The 16,109-nt window shown below is 35.0% G+C and overlaps 1 protein-coding gene across 2 annotated transcripts; it reads left to right on the top strand.

Annotated features, from left to right (window-relative positions):
- Window positions 1-385: 385 nt before the first annotated feature.
- Window positions 386-13,368, top strand: tsen54 (TSEN54 tRNA splicing endonuclease subunit). 2 transcript variants are annotated; one of them, XM_048186643.1, is made up of 11 exons: window positions 386-540; window positions 2,075-2,233; window positions 2,333-2,396; window positions 2,479-2,562; window positions 5,626-5,724; window positions 5,927-5,979; window positions 6,089-6,193; window positions 7,355-7,926; window positions 9,664-9,724; window positions 9,856-9,969; window positions 12,438-13,368. In XM_048186643.1, exons 1-11 carry the CDS (start codon window positions 479-481, stop codon window positions 12,583-12,585), a joined length of 1,521 nt encoding a protein of 506 aa, XP_048042600.1. In that variant the 5' UTR covers window positions 386-478; the 3' UTR covers window positions 12,586-13,368. The 2 variants fall into 2 exon arrangements, with proteins under 2 accessions (XP_048042600.1, XP_048042604.1); XM_048186647.1 differs by lacking the exons at window positions 9,664-9,724; window positions 9,856-9,969 and having other exon boundaries at window positions 12,438-12,607.
- Window positions 13,369-16,109: the final 2,741 nt, after the last annotated feature.

A 16,109-nucleotide genomic window follows, 5' to 3' on the forward strand; every position in this document is an offset into this window, starting at 1 on the left:
GAGTAGATGAGTTGTTTACCTGTTTGGCCCGATGACATTTAATGTCCTCGACAAACTCTGTAGTCGCATTTAGCCACTTGTTAGCATCCGCCTTTTACAAGACATAAAACATCACAAGAGGGTATTATTAATGTTTATGAATTAGAATTAAACATGAAAATATATTGAGCTTGAGACCTTAATTCAGGAATTTAATCAAACCCCTACCAAAAAAAGAAAAAAGAAACACTTCCTGATGAAAGTTTCCAGGTTTTGGCTTACAAAAATATCCCTGCAGCACTCTAATATATCATTTCATATGTTAATATTGTATTTTAACTGTCTGTTTCTATTTGTAACTTTCATCTTTTTCCTTAATAAAACAAAACAACAAAGTTGTAGTATGTGCTGTGCCGCCATCTATTGATAAAGGCGCACAATCGCATGTAATGTATCCTTTGCGCACTAGGACCCCGACACGACACAGGCGGCAGTAAATATGGCAGACAGCGACACATCTACAGATGCTCACAAACTCAATGTTTATCAGGAGTTGCTCAGGTAAGTGTCATCGAGTATTCACTGAAATAAAGCCGTTGTTAATTGTTTTTGCCGTTATAGTTCATTGATTCGTTCAAGATATGCAACAACACAAGTGATAACCCTCGAGTCAATGTGCTGAAACTGGAAGCATGCGCTGGACAGCAAAGCAAACACTAGCGGCGGCGCGCCCGGCGCTCTCAAAACACGCTTCGCGAAGCTCCGAAACCTGCGAATCATTTGTTTCGAATCAGTGATTCGGAGCGCACAAGTCACGTGTTTTCAGTAAACGAGGCTTACTTTCATCAAATCTGTTTCGAAATGTTTCACATTTTCAGTGGTCCCATTGGCTCTCCATAAAACAAACAAAACAAGCCCTACAGTTTAATAAAACAACACATACGGCCTGTTAGAAGGTCTTTATATTTAATGGTTTTATGATAATTGATTATTAATTGTATGTACTAGATTACACCTTCAGTAAATCATTTGCAATTGGTTTGTAAGAGGTATTTTTATGCATGCTTTGGTTGTATTTACACTCTTCTGACCAGCAGGCGTCACCAGCGTGTGGCGTTTCGAGCGCTTCGAAACAGTGAATCATTTTGCGAATCAATTGATTCAAAGTTTCATTTGGTTCAATTGATTCAGTTTCGATTTCTTCGTTTCTCCGTCACTAGCAAACGCGCTAAAGTTAGATCATGTGACAACGGGGTGTGACAGAAGATGTTCTCAGTTAAGAGAAATTTCTCTGTTGCAGATTTTTATTATGACTCTTTGAATGAGGATCAACTCACATTTGTTTCCATCCGATCACTCATATACAAGAGCCATTGTGTCGCTCATGTTTCAGCTTTGATCCTACTTTTGATCCTTTGATCGCTACTAGACTACTATAAAACACACATTACACATTATACACTAATTTATATCAACAATTTCCAATAGTGAATATATGCATTAAGTCTTTCTTGTAAACCACAATGAACAAATGTCATTTCCATTACACCAGAGAATGTTATTATACATGATATGAGGCTCATATCATGTATTTAATGCCATTCTGTGATGGAAATGACCTTGCAAACATTTATGAATGAAAGGAATAAAGATGTCTCACTCTGTATAGTCTTGTTAAGGCTAATTGCCATAATAGGTAAATTTTTACTACAAAGGTTCAATAAATCATTCCATTTCAAATTGCTGTTCACGGTCAGGGACTATTTTTTTCTGGCGGAAGGAAGGCTTTTAGTGAAAGTTTACTTCATGAAAGTTGCATTGATACATATTTTTGGCTTTAATATTTGTATTGTGTGGTAACTGTTTTATAAAAGCCATAAAATAGATCAATAAAATAGAACAATAAAAACAGCTATTGACCAGCCTCTCGTACCTTATTGCTTACGCATATCTGGCTTTACAAGGTTACGATTGTTAAGTCTGGATTTAAGCTTTAGTTTGTCAGTATGAGAATATGTTAACATGTTCTGTTACACATGTATAAGTTATACTAGTACATTACATTTCTCTTTATTTGCGTTGGCTTTGCATGCAGTCCATCAGAGCTGTTTGAGGCGAGGTCCCGGAGCCATAAGATACCAGTGAGGGGTCAGAAAGACTTCCTGCCCGATGGGTCCGAGAAGCAGACGGCCCGTCTGCAGCAGAGTCTGGACGAGCACTGGACGCTCCTGGCCGAGGAGAGGGTAGAGAGACTGTGAGTCATGTCATAAAAACACACGCTCACTTACTGCACAACACCGTGAATCTAAGAAGACGGGAAGAATTGTCCTGATGCGTTTGTGTTTCTGTGCAGAGGGAATCTAGTGAAAGCTGTCTGGATCCCTGAGGAAACACTAGTGGAATTACAGTCACCAGCAGTGAGTCCATGTCAAACATCAAATGAATCATTGTCTCCATCTGTTCATTGTCAACCCTTAGTGACTTAGTGTTTTTTTGCAGGGGAAATTTTGGCAGACGATGGGTTTTTCAGAGAGAGGCAAGCAGTATCTGCATCCTGAAGAGGCTCTCTACCTCATGGAATGTGTGAGTGGACATTTGCATTCTCATATTTATGTCGCACTATGAGTAATAGTAATTGTGTGTGTATATATATATATATATATATATATATATATATATATATATATATATATATATATAGTACAGTCCAAAAGTTTGGAACCACTAAGATTAATGTTTTTAAAAGAAGTTTCGTCTGCTCACCAAGGCTACATTTATTTAATTAAAAATACAGTAAAAAACAGTAATATTTTGAAATATTATTACAATTTAAAATAACTGTGTACTATTTAAATATATTTGACAAAGTAATTTATTCCTGTGATGCAAAGCTGAATTTTCAGCATCATTACTCCAGTCTTCAGTGTCACATGATCCTTCAGAAATCATTCTAATATGCTGATCTGCTGCTCAAGAAACATTTAATGTGTACAATTGTACAAAATATTTGTGTACAATATTTTTTTTCAGGATTATTTGATGAATAGAAAGTTCAAAAGAACAGTGTTTATCTGAAATCTAATCTTTTGTAACATTATAAATGTCTTTACTGCCACTTTTGATTGATTTAATGCATCCTTGCTGAATAAAAGTATTCATTTCTTTAATTTCTTTTCAAAAAAATAAAAATAAAAATTCTTACTGACCCCAAACTTTTGAACGGTAGTGTATAATGCTACAGAAGCTTTGTATTTCAGATAAATGCTGTTCTTTTGAACTTTCTATTCATCAAGGAATCCTGAAAAAAAAAAGTACACAACTGTTTTCAACATTGATAATAATAATAAATGTTTATTGAGCAGCAAATCAGCATATTAGAATGATTTCTGAAGGATCATGTGACACTGAAGACTGGAGTAATGATGCTGAAAATTCAGCTTTGCATCACAGGAATAAATTACTTTGTCAAATATATTTAAATAGTACACAGTTATTTTAAATTGTAATAATATTTCACAATATTACTGTTTTTTACTGTATTTTTAATTAAATAAATGTAGCCTTGGTGAGCAGACGAAACTTCTTTTAAAAACATTAAAAATCTTAGTGGTTCCAAACTTTTGGGCTGTACTGTGTGTATATATATGTGTGTATAATATATATTTCTATATATATATTTATATTTATGCAGTGAAGTCTAAGAGGTTGCACAGTCTTCAGTGCCACATGATGCTTCAGAAATTATTCTAACATGATGATTTGATGCTCAAGCAACATTTATGATAGGTCTATCGATTTAACACATTAATCTGATTAATTAGTTATGGGAAAAAATTATGTGTTAACATTATTAACACATTTAACGCCTCCGCCCCAGACTTGCGTAGGTCATCTTACATTTCATATAGTTGATTAGTGACAAACATGAAGCAGGACAACAACTCATTGTGTGATGAAGCCTAGAATGCAGTTAGAATACCTCTAAAATTCAAGATATCAATGAGTAAATATGAGTTTTGTTCTCATTTATCCTGATATAGTTAAGCAATATCACAGTGATGTTTTTGTCCAGAATATGTTATTGATTTTATACAACAGTTCAATAAATAAAAAGTTTTTATTGTGTTATATTTATATAGTTACACAATATTGTCTACTTTTGTCAACAAAAATATTACCTATAAAGCCAGAGCAGAACTTCTCAGTCTCCAAGCAACACACAGTGTTCATTCATTCATTTCTTTATTTAACCAGGTTAAAAAAACTCAATTGAGATTAAAATCTCTTTTACAAGAGTGACCTGGCCAAGAAAGCAGCAGCAATAACATAGACATACAAATACACATCAAGACAAAAAAAAAAAAAAATACAATCAAGGATCACAGCAGCAATTTACAATTTATGTGTTTAGGATAAAACACATAATCTGTTAAAAGTAACCTAAACTCATTTAGATTGTTGTTTCTTTTCTGAATGAATCTGCGACCGGGTGAACCAATGATTCAATGGTCCATTCATAAAGAGAGGTATTTACTTAATTCCTGAATGAATCACCATTTGAACAGATCAAATGAATAAATGAATCAACGACTTACTCATTTAGACATTTAATGCCACCTACTGGCAGTTTTAGTTTCTTATTTAGAGTATCATTTCATTAAAAAAAATTATTTCGTATTTCCATATTACTAAAAAAACCATAGTTCACCCAAAAGTGAAAATTCTGTCATCATTTACTTATCCAAAAGTTTATGTTTAAGAAATTCTATGTTAAATCAAATCAAATATTTATTTTCTAAAAAGCTACTTTTTGTAATGTCCATTTGATGCTTTTCTCATTTAACACAATAATGACTTTAAATTATCTTTTGGGGGTAAATTCTTATGCAAAATTTCATGTGCAATAATTTTGCAATTAATTAATCACTACATTGTGTAATTAATTGGAGATTTTTTTTTGGTTACACTTTATTTTAAGGTGTCAGTATTACTGTGTAATTATACATTTAAGTACTGAGTAATAATAATTAACTACATGTACTTACTATAGAGTCAGAGTTAGGATTAGGGTTTGGTTTAGGTTAATTATGCATAATTTCTAGTTATTACTACAGTAACTACATGTAACATGTGTAACAATGACACCGTAAAAGAAAGTGTTACCAAAATTTTAATTGCTTGACAGCCCTAATTTATGATTATCAATGTTGAGCTTAACGGCTTAAAGGTTCTCTAAGCGATCCTGGGTGGAGTAACTTCCTGTTGACGTTCGAAGTGTTGTCAAACAAAACAGAGGCTAGCTAGACCCTCCCTCCTCCTCCTCCTCCCCTCCCCTCCGTGCTTCCTGAAACAGTCATGAACGTGCATTTAAAATCATTCTTGTCGGTTATTGGCTGGAGCGTGTTTATTATGATTCGTGGTCCAGGCTGCACCAGTTTGTTTTTATTGCCGTTTTTGGAGCTTGTGGCGACTACAGATACCGTGTTTTTTTTACAGTGTGTTCAGGGGACAGGCAGCTAGCGGATAGTGAGGAGATGTTTGCTGTATGTGACAAAAAATGTTTTGGCCTAAAAACGTGTGACATCGCTTAGACCTTTAATATCTTTGTGTAAACTGTATCTTTGCAATGTTTTCTTCCTAATTCAGGGCAATGTGCAGGTGTTTCACCGGGATCTTCCTTTGTCCATTCAGGAGGGATATGAGCGCTTTCTTTCTTGTGAGACTGTGACTCTTCATCAGTATCAGGTTTGTCTCCACTTTCACCTGATGAGAAAACACTCTTCCTAAAGGTGCACTCAGTATTTTGTGTTGTTAAACATATTTTAACGCTTTAAAATGATGTACATGTACACTGTCAGAAAGTTCCAGACCACTGGAACAAAGAAGAGTGAAACATACAGTGACAATATACTGAGTGCACCTTTAAACATTGTCTTCCTTCATTTAGGTTTTTGGACATTTGAAAAGGCTTGGGTATGTTGTGAACAGATTTGACCCCAGGTAACAATCACGTACTTATCCTCAGTACAATCAATTGCTGTTGCGTCTACCGAAATGATAGTATCAGATATTTTACTACAGTGTCCAATAAAAGTCATCTTTCACACAGTTCAGTCCCGTCTACATATGAGAGACAGCTGAATCTGCCGGCATCATCGCGGGACAAGCAGAGAAAACAGCTGAAGAGGAAACGCTCTCAAAGTCCTGTATCCAGGTACATGTCGGGTTTCCCACTGCAGTCTTCTTCTGCTCCTGCTCATGTTGAAGAACAATTACATATTTATATTTTGAATTATGATTTATTTTTATTTTTAGGTGTATATAGTAGAAGCAGTAACACCAAGGTTCCATTAGTTAACATGAACTAACAATGAAAAATACTTCTAAAGCATTCATTAATCTTAGAAAATGTTTCATATACTTGAGCTGACATGAACTAACAATGACCTGTTGTATATTTATTAACCAACACTAACAAAGATTAATAAATAATGTAATAAATGCATTGCTCATTGTTAGGTTATGTTTGTCAATGCATGAACTAATGTTAATTAATGGGATCTTATTGTAAAATGTTGCCCTAGAGTCTACAGGGCTTAAAAGCTGCATGATTTATGGACCAAACTAGCAGGTTTCCTCTTTTGTAAAATCTGTTTTCTGATTGTAATCTGACCTTATTTGCCTTCAGATATTACAAGAGAAGACTTAAATTAAGATGAAAGATGAAAACAATATCTTTTAAGGATGTTATTATTATTTGTATTTTAATATAGCTCAGTGGAAGTGTTAAAATGATCTCATTTAAATATTTGAATGTTTTTTTTTGTTTTTTTTAGCAGAGCTTTTTTAGCATCTGCCCTTTTTTTTAGACCTTAAGATGAAACCTTTTATATTTAATGAACTTTATTAACTAAGCAGTTATAGTCAGGTGAGATGTTTGACTTTGCATAATTTAAATGGGTGTATTCAAATCCCAGGGAATGTTCCTGGGACAAATTGTTCCGGGTAATTTCGGTTAAAAAAATGGCTTTATAATCACTGAAGCGATCCACACTGCGAAATCAATCTCTTGCATCGAATATCTGCACTTTGTTGTTCATAAAGGTCAAGTCATTTTTATTTATAAATCGCTTTATAAAATACAAAAGCAATTCAATTCAAAGCAGCTTCACAGTGATAAAGAGTCATTAACATGAAATTAAATGAAATTAAATTAAATGAGGGTAAAAACGAGGGTTAAATGTTGGATGGGGTGGATTTGCCACGTTTAACTTAGGCAACAATTTAAAAGTAGCCCAATTCCACAGGAAACCTGCGGACTGCTACTTAAATTTAGTTCTAACTCTATATTCTCATCTGTCTTGATCGGCCTCAGTGAAAAACAAAACACATCACCAGTGGAGAAGATAACAGCTGAAGACCAAAGTGACGAGCTAGTTAAAAACAGTGAATCGCCGGCGGCCACAGATCTGCCTCCGCAGGAGCCCATGCAGTCCGCTGAGGCTTCTGACAGGACGTGGTGGATAGAAGGGGATGTCCATCCTCCACCTGCTCAAGCCCAAAGCACAGCTCCTCGCTGGGACTTCAGCAGCATCTCTTTCCCAGACCTGGGCTCTCGTAGGAGCCGCTCGGTCTGCCTGGCTTCTCCAGACCGCAGCCTGCTGCCCGGTGCTCTGGAGGTGGGCGACTGTGATGTGACTCCTTGGCTCAGCAGACTCAACGTGAAGCAGGAGAAGCTGTCGCGCCGGGACAGGGAGCGCCAGAGAGAGCGAGATCGCTACCGCAGGGATGTTAATAGCGACCGAGAGGTGCGACGCTGCAGGAACTGGGCGGAGTATTTACAGCTGCTGGAGGAGAGGAGGCGGCGGCGGCAGAAAGACAGACCCGCGCATCTGTGGGAGAGGGAGGTGACGCCGCTCACTCAGCCCGGCCAGTGCGCCTCACACCGTAAGAATACACTGTTTCATTAATAGATTTCTCAAATGACAATGTCAGAACAAACCCGTCCGCTATTGTTTGATCAAACAGATATACTGTCCTAAACTCGACCTGATCGGGCCGCTCAAACGAACAGATCACAGTTGTGTTTGGTGCTGCTAGCGGCACAATGAATGAAAATATACCCAAAAATGAAAGTTCAGTCATTAATTACTCACCCTCATGTCGTTTCACTCCTGTAAGACCTTCGTTCATCTTCAGAACACAAATTAAGATATTATTGATGAAATCCGATGGCTCAGTGAGGCCTGCATTGACAGCAAGATAATTAACACTTTCAGATGCCCAGAAAGTTACTAAAGACATATTTAAAACAGTTCATGTGACTACAGTGGTTCAACCTTAATGTTATGAAGCGACGAGAATACTTTTTGTATGCCAAAAACACAAAATAAAGACTTTATTCAACAATATCTAGTGATGGACGATATCAAAACACTGCTTCATGAAGCTTTATGAATCTTTATGTTTCGAATCAGTGGTTCGGAGCACCAAAGTCACATGGTTTCAGTAAACGAGGCTTTGTTACGTTATAATTGTTTTAAAATTTCAGTGATTCACCACTGGGGGGCGTGACTTTGGCAGTTTGATAAGCGCTCCGAACCACTGATTAGAAACAAAAGATTCGTAAAGCTTCATGAAGCAGTGTTTTGAAATCGCCCATCACTAGATATTGTTGAATAAAGACGTTTTTTTTCTTTGGCACACAAAAAGTATTCTCGTCGCTTCATAACATTAAGGTTGAACCACTGTAGTCACATGATCTGTTTTAAATATGTCTTTAGTAGCTTTCTGGGCATCTGAAAGTGTTAATAATCTTGCTGTCAATGCAGGCCTCACTGAGCCATCGGATTTTATCAAAAATATCTTCATTTGTGCTCTGAAGATGAACGAAGGTCTTACGGGTGTGAAATGACATGACGGTGAGTAATTAATGACTGAATTTTCATTTTTTGGGTGAACTAACCCTTTAAAATGTTTTTTTTTCTAAATGCATCTTTAGTTCGTTCATATTTTTTGGTCAAACTAACATAAGAATTAGGAAGCGTTTGGTTGTTTTTTCTAATAAGGTTTATTAAATAAACCAAATTAATCAAAATATATATAAAAAAATCAATTTGTTAACATTAACATTTGTATATCATTATTAAAAAACAATAATTGTTTGTAATGTTTATAAATAAATACCATATAATAAAATAATAATGATAATTAGTGTTAATTCATGTTTGTTCATAATACATTGAGTAATAGTAATTTCTTACAATTTAAATGTCAAAAATGTATTTGTATATTTAGAACTAAACCAAGATGAATAATAATTGTTCATTTTAATTTCGTGATACCTAATGCATTAAGTAATGCTATTTTCTGAATAAATTATAATATTTATATAAATGTGTGATAAATTATTAAAATAGGTTCGCAGTCATTTTGTTTTATTCTTCAGTGAAGTATCAGTGTCAAACAGATAAAAACTAGATGATTAAGTTTATCTGATATATATATATATATATATATATATATATATATATATATATATATATATATATATATATATATATATATATATATATATATATATATATATATATATGTAATGGTGCACCTGTTTGTGGAAAATACCTGTTTTTGTCTTACTCCCATGTGGCATTCATCATTTTTTTTGGTCCTATTATGGTGCAGGTGAACTGCTGGACCAGATCAGCATTGTCAAGTCTTCGAGCTTGTCTGAGGGGGTTTCCAGGTGTATATGCTCACCTTTACTATCCTGTAGCCATATCATATTGACGGATGTAATTTAACACCGTCGGAGTAAACTTGGTAGTAAGTCTTTGAGATGATTGAACTGCTGTTTTGAACAGTCTGTTTTCTCAGGTTGTCCCCGTCAGACCAGTGGAAGATTAGTTTTGATGTTTACCAACCGGACACGGTGGCGGAGTTTAAAAAGAGCCACCCCGGAAAGCCTTATAGCCGCATGTGTGTCTGCAGGTAAACACTGACACAATACACTCAAATTAGTCTAGTCATTCATTACGTGCTTTATGATTGTCTCTTTCCTGCTGTATTGGTTTTGTCATTTTGCCTTAGTTATACAGTGGTTGAATCACACTGACTGCTGATTCATGCTGGAAAATTGGTTTATGTTTTTGCAGAACTTGACATGGAATATGCATCAAGTCATAAAAAATTTTAATAATATGCTATATTTGGCCCATCTGAGATGTTTTTACCCATTAAATAATGTCTAGGAATAGGCGTAACAAATTGTACTGGAGATACTGAAAATAAAACATTTTAAATGTTAATTATAAATGCTAATTATAAGCTAAAAAATGTTTAGGAATAGACTTACGCTCAAAGTTGGGCTTCACAGTGATTTTACCATGAATAAGGTGTTCTTTGGCGTGAAATGAATCATTTTTGAATCATTTTTGAGAAAGTGATGTAGCCCTCATTGTATCGGTTGATTTTCTTAATCTTTATTATTATTCCTCCTGAATAGGAGTCTATGGCAGCCCTATGAACCGCAAGTAGGAAAATTATGAAATTTGGCACACTTGTAGTGGTGATCCTGAATAGTAATTTTGGGGTCTCTAAAAGGGACACCATCAGTTCAAAAATTCACTTATTACATTTTTCATGTTATAACCTTTGACCCCTTCTTCATAGAAACAAAATTCTCAGTACACCTGACTCCTCTCCTCATGCTGATCACATTCAATAATATCTTACATTAAGACTCCACCTGTTACAGTAGTCGCCATTTTGAAATGTACTGTATTCTGTTTTTCGCTAGTCCTAGTTTCAAATGTGGTCCAATTCTTACCAATATGAATGAACAGAATTTTGATTTTCCCTTTTCTTCAAAATTTATGACGATGTGATGTAATGGATGTTGACCCAAAATTAGATTAGATGCTATATTTCGGACAGACTTTAATTTGTTTAAACTCACTTTGTCAGCGCCATGATATGAGGGTACATGTGCAAGTTGGGAACAGCGCCACCTGCGGTTCATGATATACGAAAAATTGCTATTTTTGCTAATAACATTTGAAATGTTTATCGGAAAATCATGATCTTGGTCTGTGGATTCCTTGTGACAAATCCCACCAATTTTGCCAGGATCAGACAAATTGCCTGTCCGCCATTTTGAAATTTGTCATAAACTGTGATATATTTTAAAAGATTTCATTTCGGCACAAAATTAGGTAGGGATCATCGACAGCATGTCCTGAAAGGGTTAGTTCACCCAAAAATGAAAATAATGTCATTTATTACTCACCCTCATGTCGTTCCACACCCGTAAGACCTTCATTAATCTTCAGAACACAAATTAAGATATTTTTGATGAAATCCGATGGCTCAGTGAGGCCTTCATAGGGAGCAATGACATTTCCTCTCTCAAGATCCATTAATGTACTAAAAACATATTTAAATCAGTTCATGTGAGTACAGTGGTTCAATATTAATATTATAAAGCGACGAGAATATTTTTGGTGTGCCAAAAAAAACAAAATAACGACTTATTTAGTGATGGCCGATTTCAAAACACTGTTTCATGAAGCTTCAGAGCGTTATGAATCTTTTGTGTCAAATCATGATTCGGATCGCGTGTGTCAAACCGCCAAACTGCTGAAATCACGTGACTTTGGTGCTCCGAACCGCTGATTTGACACACTGATTCATAATGCTCCGAATCTTCTTGAAGCAGTGTTTTGAAATCGGCCATCACTATATGTTCCAAAAATATTCTCGTTGCTTTATAATATTAATATTGAACCACTGTACTCACATGAACTGATTTAAATATGTTTTTAGTACCTTTATGGATCTTGAGAGAGGAAATGTCATTGCTCCATATGAAGGCCTCACTGAGCCATCGGATTTCAACAAAAATATCTTAATTTGTGTTTAAGAGAAGTTTTAACACAGCGCCACCTAGTGTTCCAGAGATAAAAGTATTTTTGCAAAACACATTTTGAACACAATTTTGTTTTCTGACAACTAGTTGAACATGTGTCTTCCATGTGGTGCATAGTGATAAGCAACAAGCACCAAGTAAAACTTTTTCAAATGCCAATAATGGCCATATAAAGTGCTTGGCCTGTAATAGCTACTTGCAGCTATATTATTATTATCATTATCAGAATCAGAATACTGAATAGTGCAGTAATGTATACTGAACTGTGCACAATATTTGCCTTGTGGCCACATATCTAGAAACGGCCTGTCATAAACATCTGCCTGTGATCGAGTGAAACATTTTTTTGTTGAAATTTTGATGTTTAAATTTTCAACATGAATTTTATGAACTTGCATATATCTGGTTATGATGGAGCTCCTGATAAAAGCTCAAATCATCAGGATCTGTGTCTTGTGACAAGAAATCTATATTGTCTGAAAAGGTCCTGATCTGAGCATGCCAACTGATTTATGTCTTCGTACATTGACAGTTTCGACGGTCCCGTGCCTGATCTGCATGTCATGAAGCAGCTGTCCTTCCAAAGCGGAGACGTCCCAGTGACGTTTGCTGTGGTGGATCATGGTGACATCTCTTTTTACTGCTTCAAGGATTTCAAACTTCCAACTGATGTGTATTAAGGAGCATTTCTAAAACTGTACTCTCAGGGTTTTAAAGGGATAGTTCATTCAAAAATGAACATTCTGTCATCTTTTGCTCACCCTCATGCCCTTCCAAGAATGCTGGTAATCAAACTGTTCCCATTGACTTCCATTATATTTTTTGACATCCATTGTACAATGGAAATCCATGGGAACAAAACTGATTGGTTTCCAACATTCATCAAAATATCTTCTTTTGTCTTTCACAGAAGAAAGAAACTCAAACAGGTTTGGAACGACATGAGGGGGAGTAAATGATGGCAGAATTGACATTTTTGGGTGCACTAACCCTTTAATTTGATTTTAATAGAAAACTGTTAAGAATTTGTCATGTGCAAGTTATACCAAAACTATTTACACCAGCATTTCTGTCATCAAAACATTTTGTCTATTGTTTGGACAGAAAACATCAAAGTCTGCTTTGGTCAGTTGATTATATATGTCTTCAGGACCATCTCTACTGGTTGGATGAACATTTCTTTGAACTAATTAACAAGCTTTCAGGGTATCAGGTTTAAGTTTTGTTTCTGGCTCTGTTTGTGTATGCCATATCGAAATAACTATATGGGTATCTTGGTTTACATACATTGGTAATGATGGTTCTTCATTATTCAGTGCTTATCATTACTGCGCTTCAGTGGAAAGGAAGCCGCAATGCAAATATTCTGTTGAGAATGGGAAAGCTAGATGAGCATTTCAAATGGTCAAAGTTTGGCATTGAAATTTACGCAATAACTCAATAAAACAATCTATTTCATCAGATATGAGAATGTTTATCAGTAACCATATATATCTGGGTGCCGCTGTTTGTGAATCCACACACCCACATCTCTGCATCTACATTCCTGCAAAAGTTTCCAAGTTAAATCTCAGATTTCTATTGCATTTTGAGTTTGATCTTTTTGTTTGGTTAGCTGTCAATCAATTAAAAATTGGGACCCACTTTATATTTTATAATTTATATTTTATCTTATTTATAAGTGTCTTTAACTACCTACTACGTACTAAACTACTCATTTGATTAAGTTGTGTGCAATTGGACTATAATACTTCACATTCATCTGTCAGTGTTATGAACTGCTGTTTTTCAGAGGAATCAGGCATTAGAGTCCCCTTTAAACTCAAAATACTGGCTCGCATGTCAGTGATTTTCATGCCACATAATACGTTAAGATTTTTAAAAAATATGAAATTGCAAAATTATTTGTATTTTGTTGTTTCTTAATAACAAAACAAATGTTCGTTTTTTTCCACAGCAGTGAAATTTTAGTATCACTTATATACTATTATTGTTTTTTTCTATTAAAGTATACTATTACAGAGGCAACTAACTGAAATAAAATAAGTATACATTTCTGGTAACACTTTACAACAAGGTTCATTAGTTAACTACATTAGTTAACATGAAATAATAATGAACTGCACTTATACAGCATCTACTAATCAAAATCTTGTTAACATTAGTTAATGCACTGTGAACTAACATGAACAAACAATATATAACTGTATTTTCATTAACTAACATTAACAAAGATTTGAAAGTACAGTAACAAATGTATCGCTCATGGTTAGTTCATGTTAGTCAATACATTAACTAATGTTTAACTAATGAACCTTATTGTAAAGTGTTACCACATTTCTTTATATTTTATTTTAAGTTTAAATATTTTAAGTTTGTGGTTTTAGTTAAAGGTGCCCTAGAACTTCTTTTTAAAAGATGTAATATAAGTCTAAGGTGTCCCCTGAATGTGTCTGTGAAGTTTCAGCTCAAAATACCCCATAGATTTTTTTAAATTCATTTTTTTAACTGCCTATTTTGGGGCATCATTAACTATGCACCGATATATAGGTTGCGGCCCCTTTAATTCACGTGCTCCCCCGCCCCAGGAGCTCGCGCTTGCCTTGAACAGCATAAACAAAGTTCACACAGCTAATATAACCCTCAAAATGGATCGTTACAAGATGTTTGTCATGCATACTGCATGCATACATCAGATCATGTGAGTATTGTATTTATTTTGATGTTTACATTGATTCTGAATGATTTTGAGGCTGTGCCCCGTGGCTAAAGCTAACATTACACACTGTTGGAGAGATTTATAAAGAATGAAGTTGTGTTTATGAATTATACAGACTGCAAGTGTTTTAATAATGAAAATAACGACAGTCTTGTCTCCGTGAATACAGTAAGAAACGATGGTAACTTTAACCACATTTAACAGTACATTAGCAACATGCTAACGAAACATTTAGAAAGACAGTTTACAAATATCACTAAAAATATCATGCTATCATGGATCATGTCAGTTATTATTGCTCCATCTGCCATTTTTCGCTATTGTTCTTGCTTGCTTACCTAGTCTGATGATTCTGTGCACATCCAGACGCCTGCCCTTGTGTAATGCCTTTCATAATGTTGGGAACATGGGCTGGCAAATGCAAATATTGGGGTCGTACATATTAATGATCCCGACTGTTACGTAACAGTTGGTGTTATGTTGAGATTCGCCTGTTTTTCGGAGGTCTTTTAAACAAATGAGATTTATATAAGAAGGAGGAAACAATGGAGTTTGAAACTCAGTGTATGTCATTTCCATGTACTGAACTCTTGTTATTTAACTATGCCAAGATAAATTCAGTTTTTAATTCTAGGGCACCTTTAATGATAATAACCCTGTTAATTGTTAAAGGAATATTCTGAGGTTCCGTTCAAGTTAAACTTAATTAACAGCATTTATATTTAACATAATGTTGATTACCATGAATATAAGTGTCACAAACTTCAGTCACAAGTCACCTTAGTACACTACATTTCCTATCATCCCTCACGTTCCTCACCTGCCCTCAGTCAACCATTATCCACACCTTATTCCCATCTTCACTGCAGTCACCACCACATATAAGCTTACACCAGCACAGTTCAGTCAGCATCTGGCCTTAAACTAGTAAACAGACTTACCAAGCGATCTCCTGACAATTCCCATTCTCCTACAACAATTCCAGGGAGTGTATCCGTGTGTTTTCTCCTCGTGATTGCAAGTCTGCTTTGTGAATATCCATCTGCAATACTTACCTGTTCCAGTGCCCATCTACTGAGGTGTGTGCAACGTCAGCTAGCTCTGCCATCTTCACCTGCTTCACCTGTAAGTGTTGAAATGCTGAAAGTAGTTGTAGTTTTGTGGAAACCGAAATACACAACCATTTAAAAGTTTGGGGTTAAAAAGATATATATTTTTTAAATAAATAAAATCAAATAATTTTATTCAACAAGGATGTATTGATAAAAAAGAAAAAGTCAAACATAAAAAAAAATGTTTTCAACATTGAAAATAAGACCCATTATTAATAATTGAGCACCAGTTATAATGGCTGCTGAAAATTCAGCTTTGCATTACAGGAATAAATTACATTTTAAAATATATTCTCATAGAAAACAGTTCTTTTAAAACACTGTTTTACTGTAATATCTTTTTTTACTTTTTGATCAAATAAATACAGTTTTG

This window comes from Megalobrama amblycephala, linkage group LG1 (genome assembly GCF_018812025.1).
Source record: "Megalobrama amblycephala isolate DHTTF-2021 linkage group LG1, ASM1881202v1, whole genome shotgun sequence".
In the NCBI taxonomy this organism is placed as follows: domain Eukaryota; kingdom Metazoa; phylum Chordata; class Actinopteri; order Cypriniformes; family Xenocyprididae; genus Megalobrama; species Megalobrama amblycephala.

Excerpts from the sequence above, each read along its gene's own strand:
- tsen54 (XM_048186643.1), top strand. The coding sequence starts at position 479 with ATGGCAGACAGCGACACATCTACAGATGCTCACAAACTCAATGTTTAT. Across the intron at positions 5,980-6,088 it reads GTGAACAGATTTGACCCCAG|TTCAGTCCCGTCTACATATG; the intron begins GTAACAATCACG and ends TCTTTCACACAG. Across the intron at positions 9,970-12,437 it reads AGCCGCATGTGTGTCTGCAG|TTTCGACGGTCCCGTGCCTG; the intron begins GTAAACACTGAC and ends GTACATTGACAG.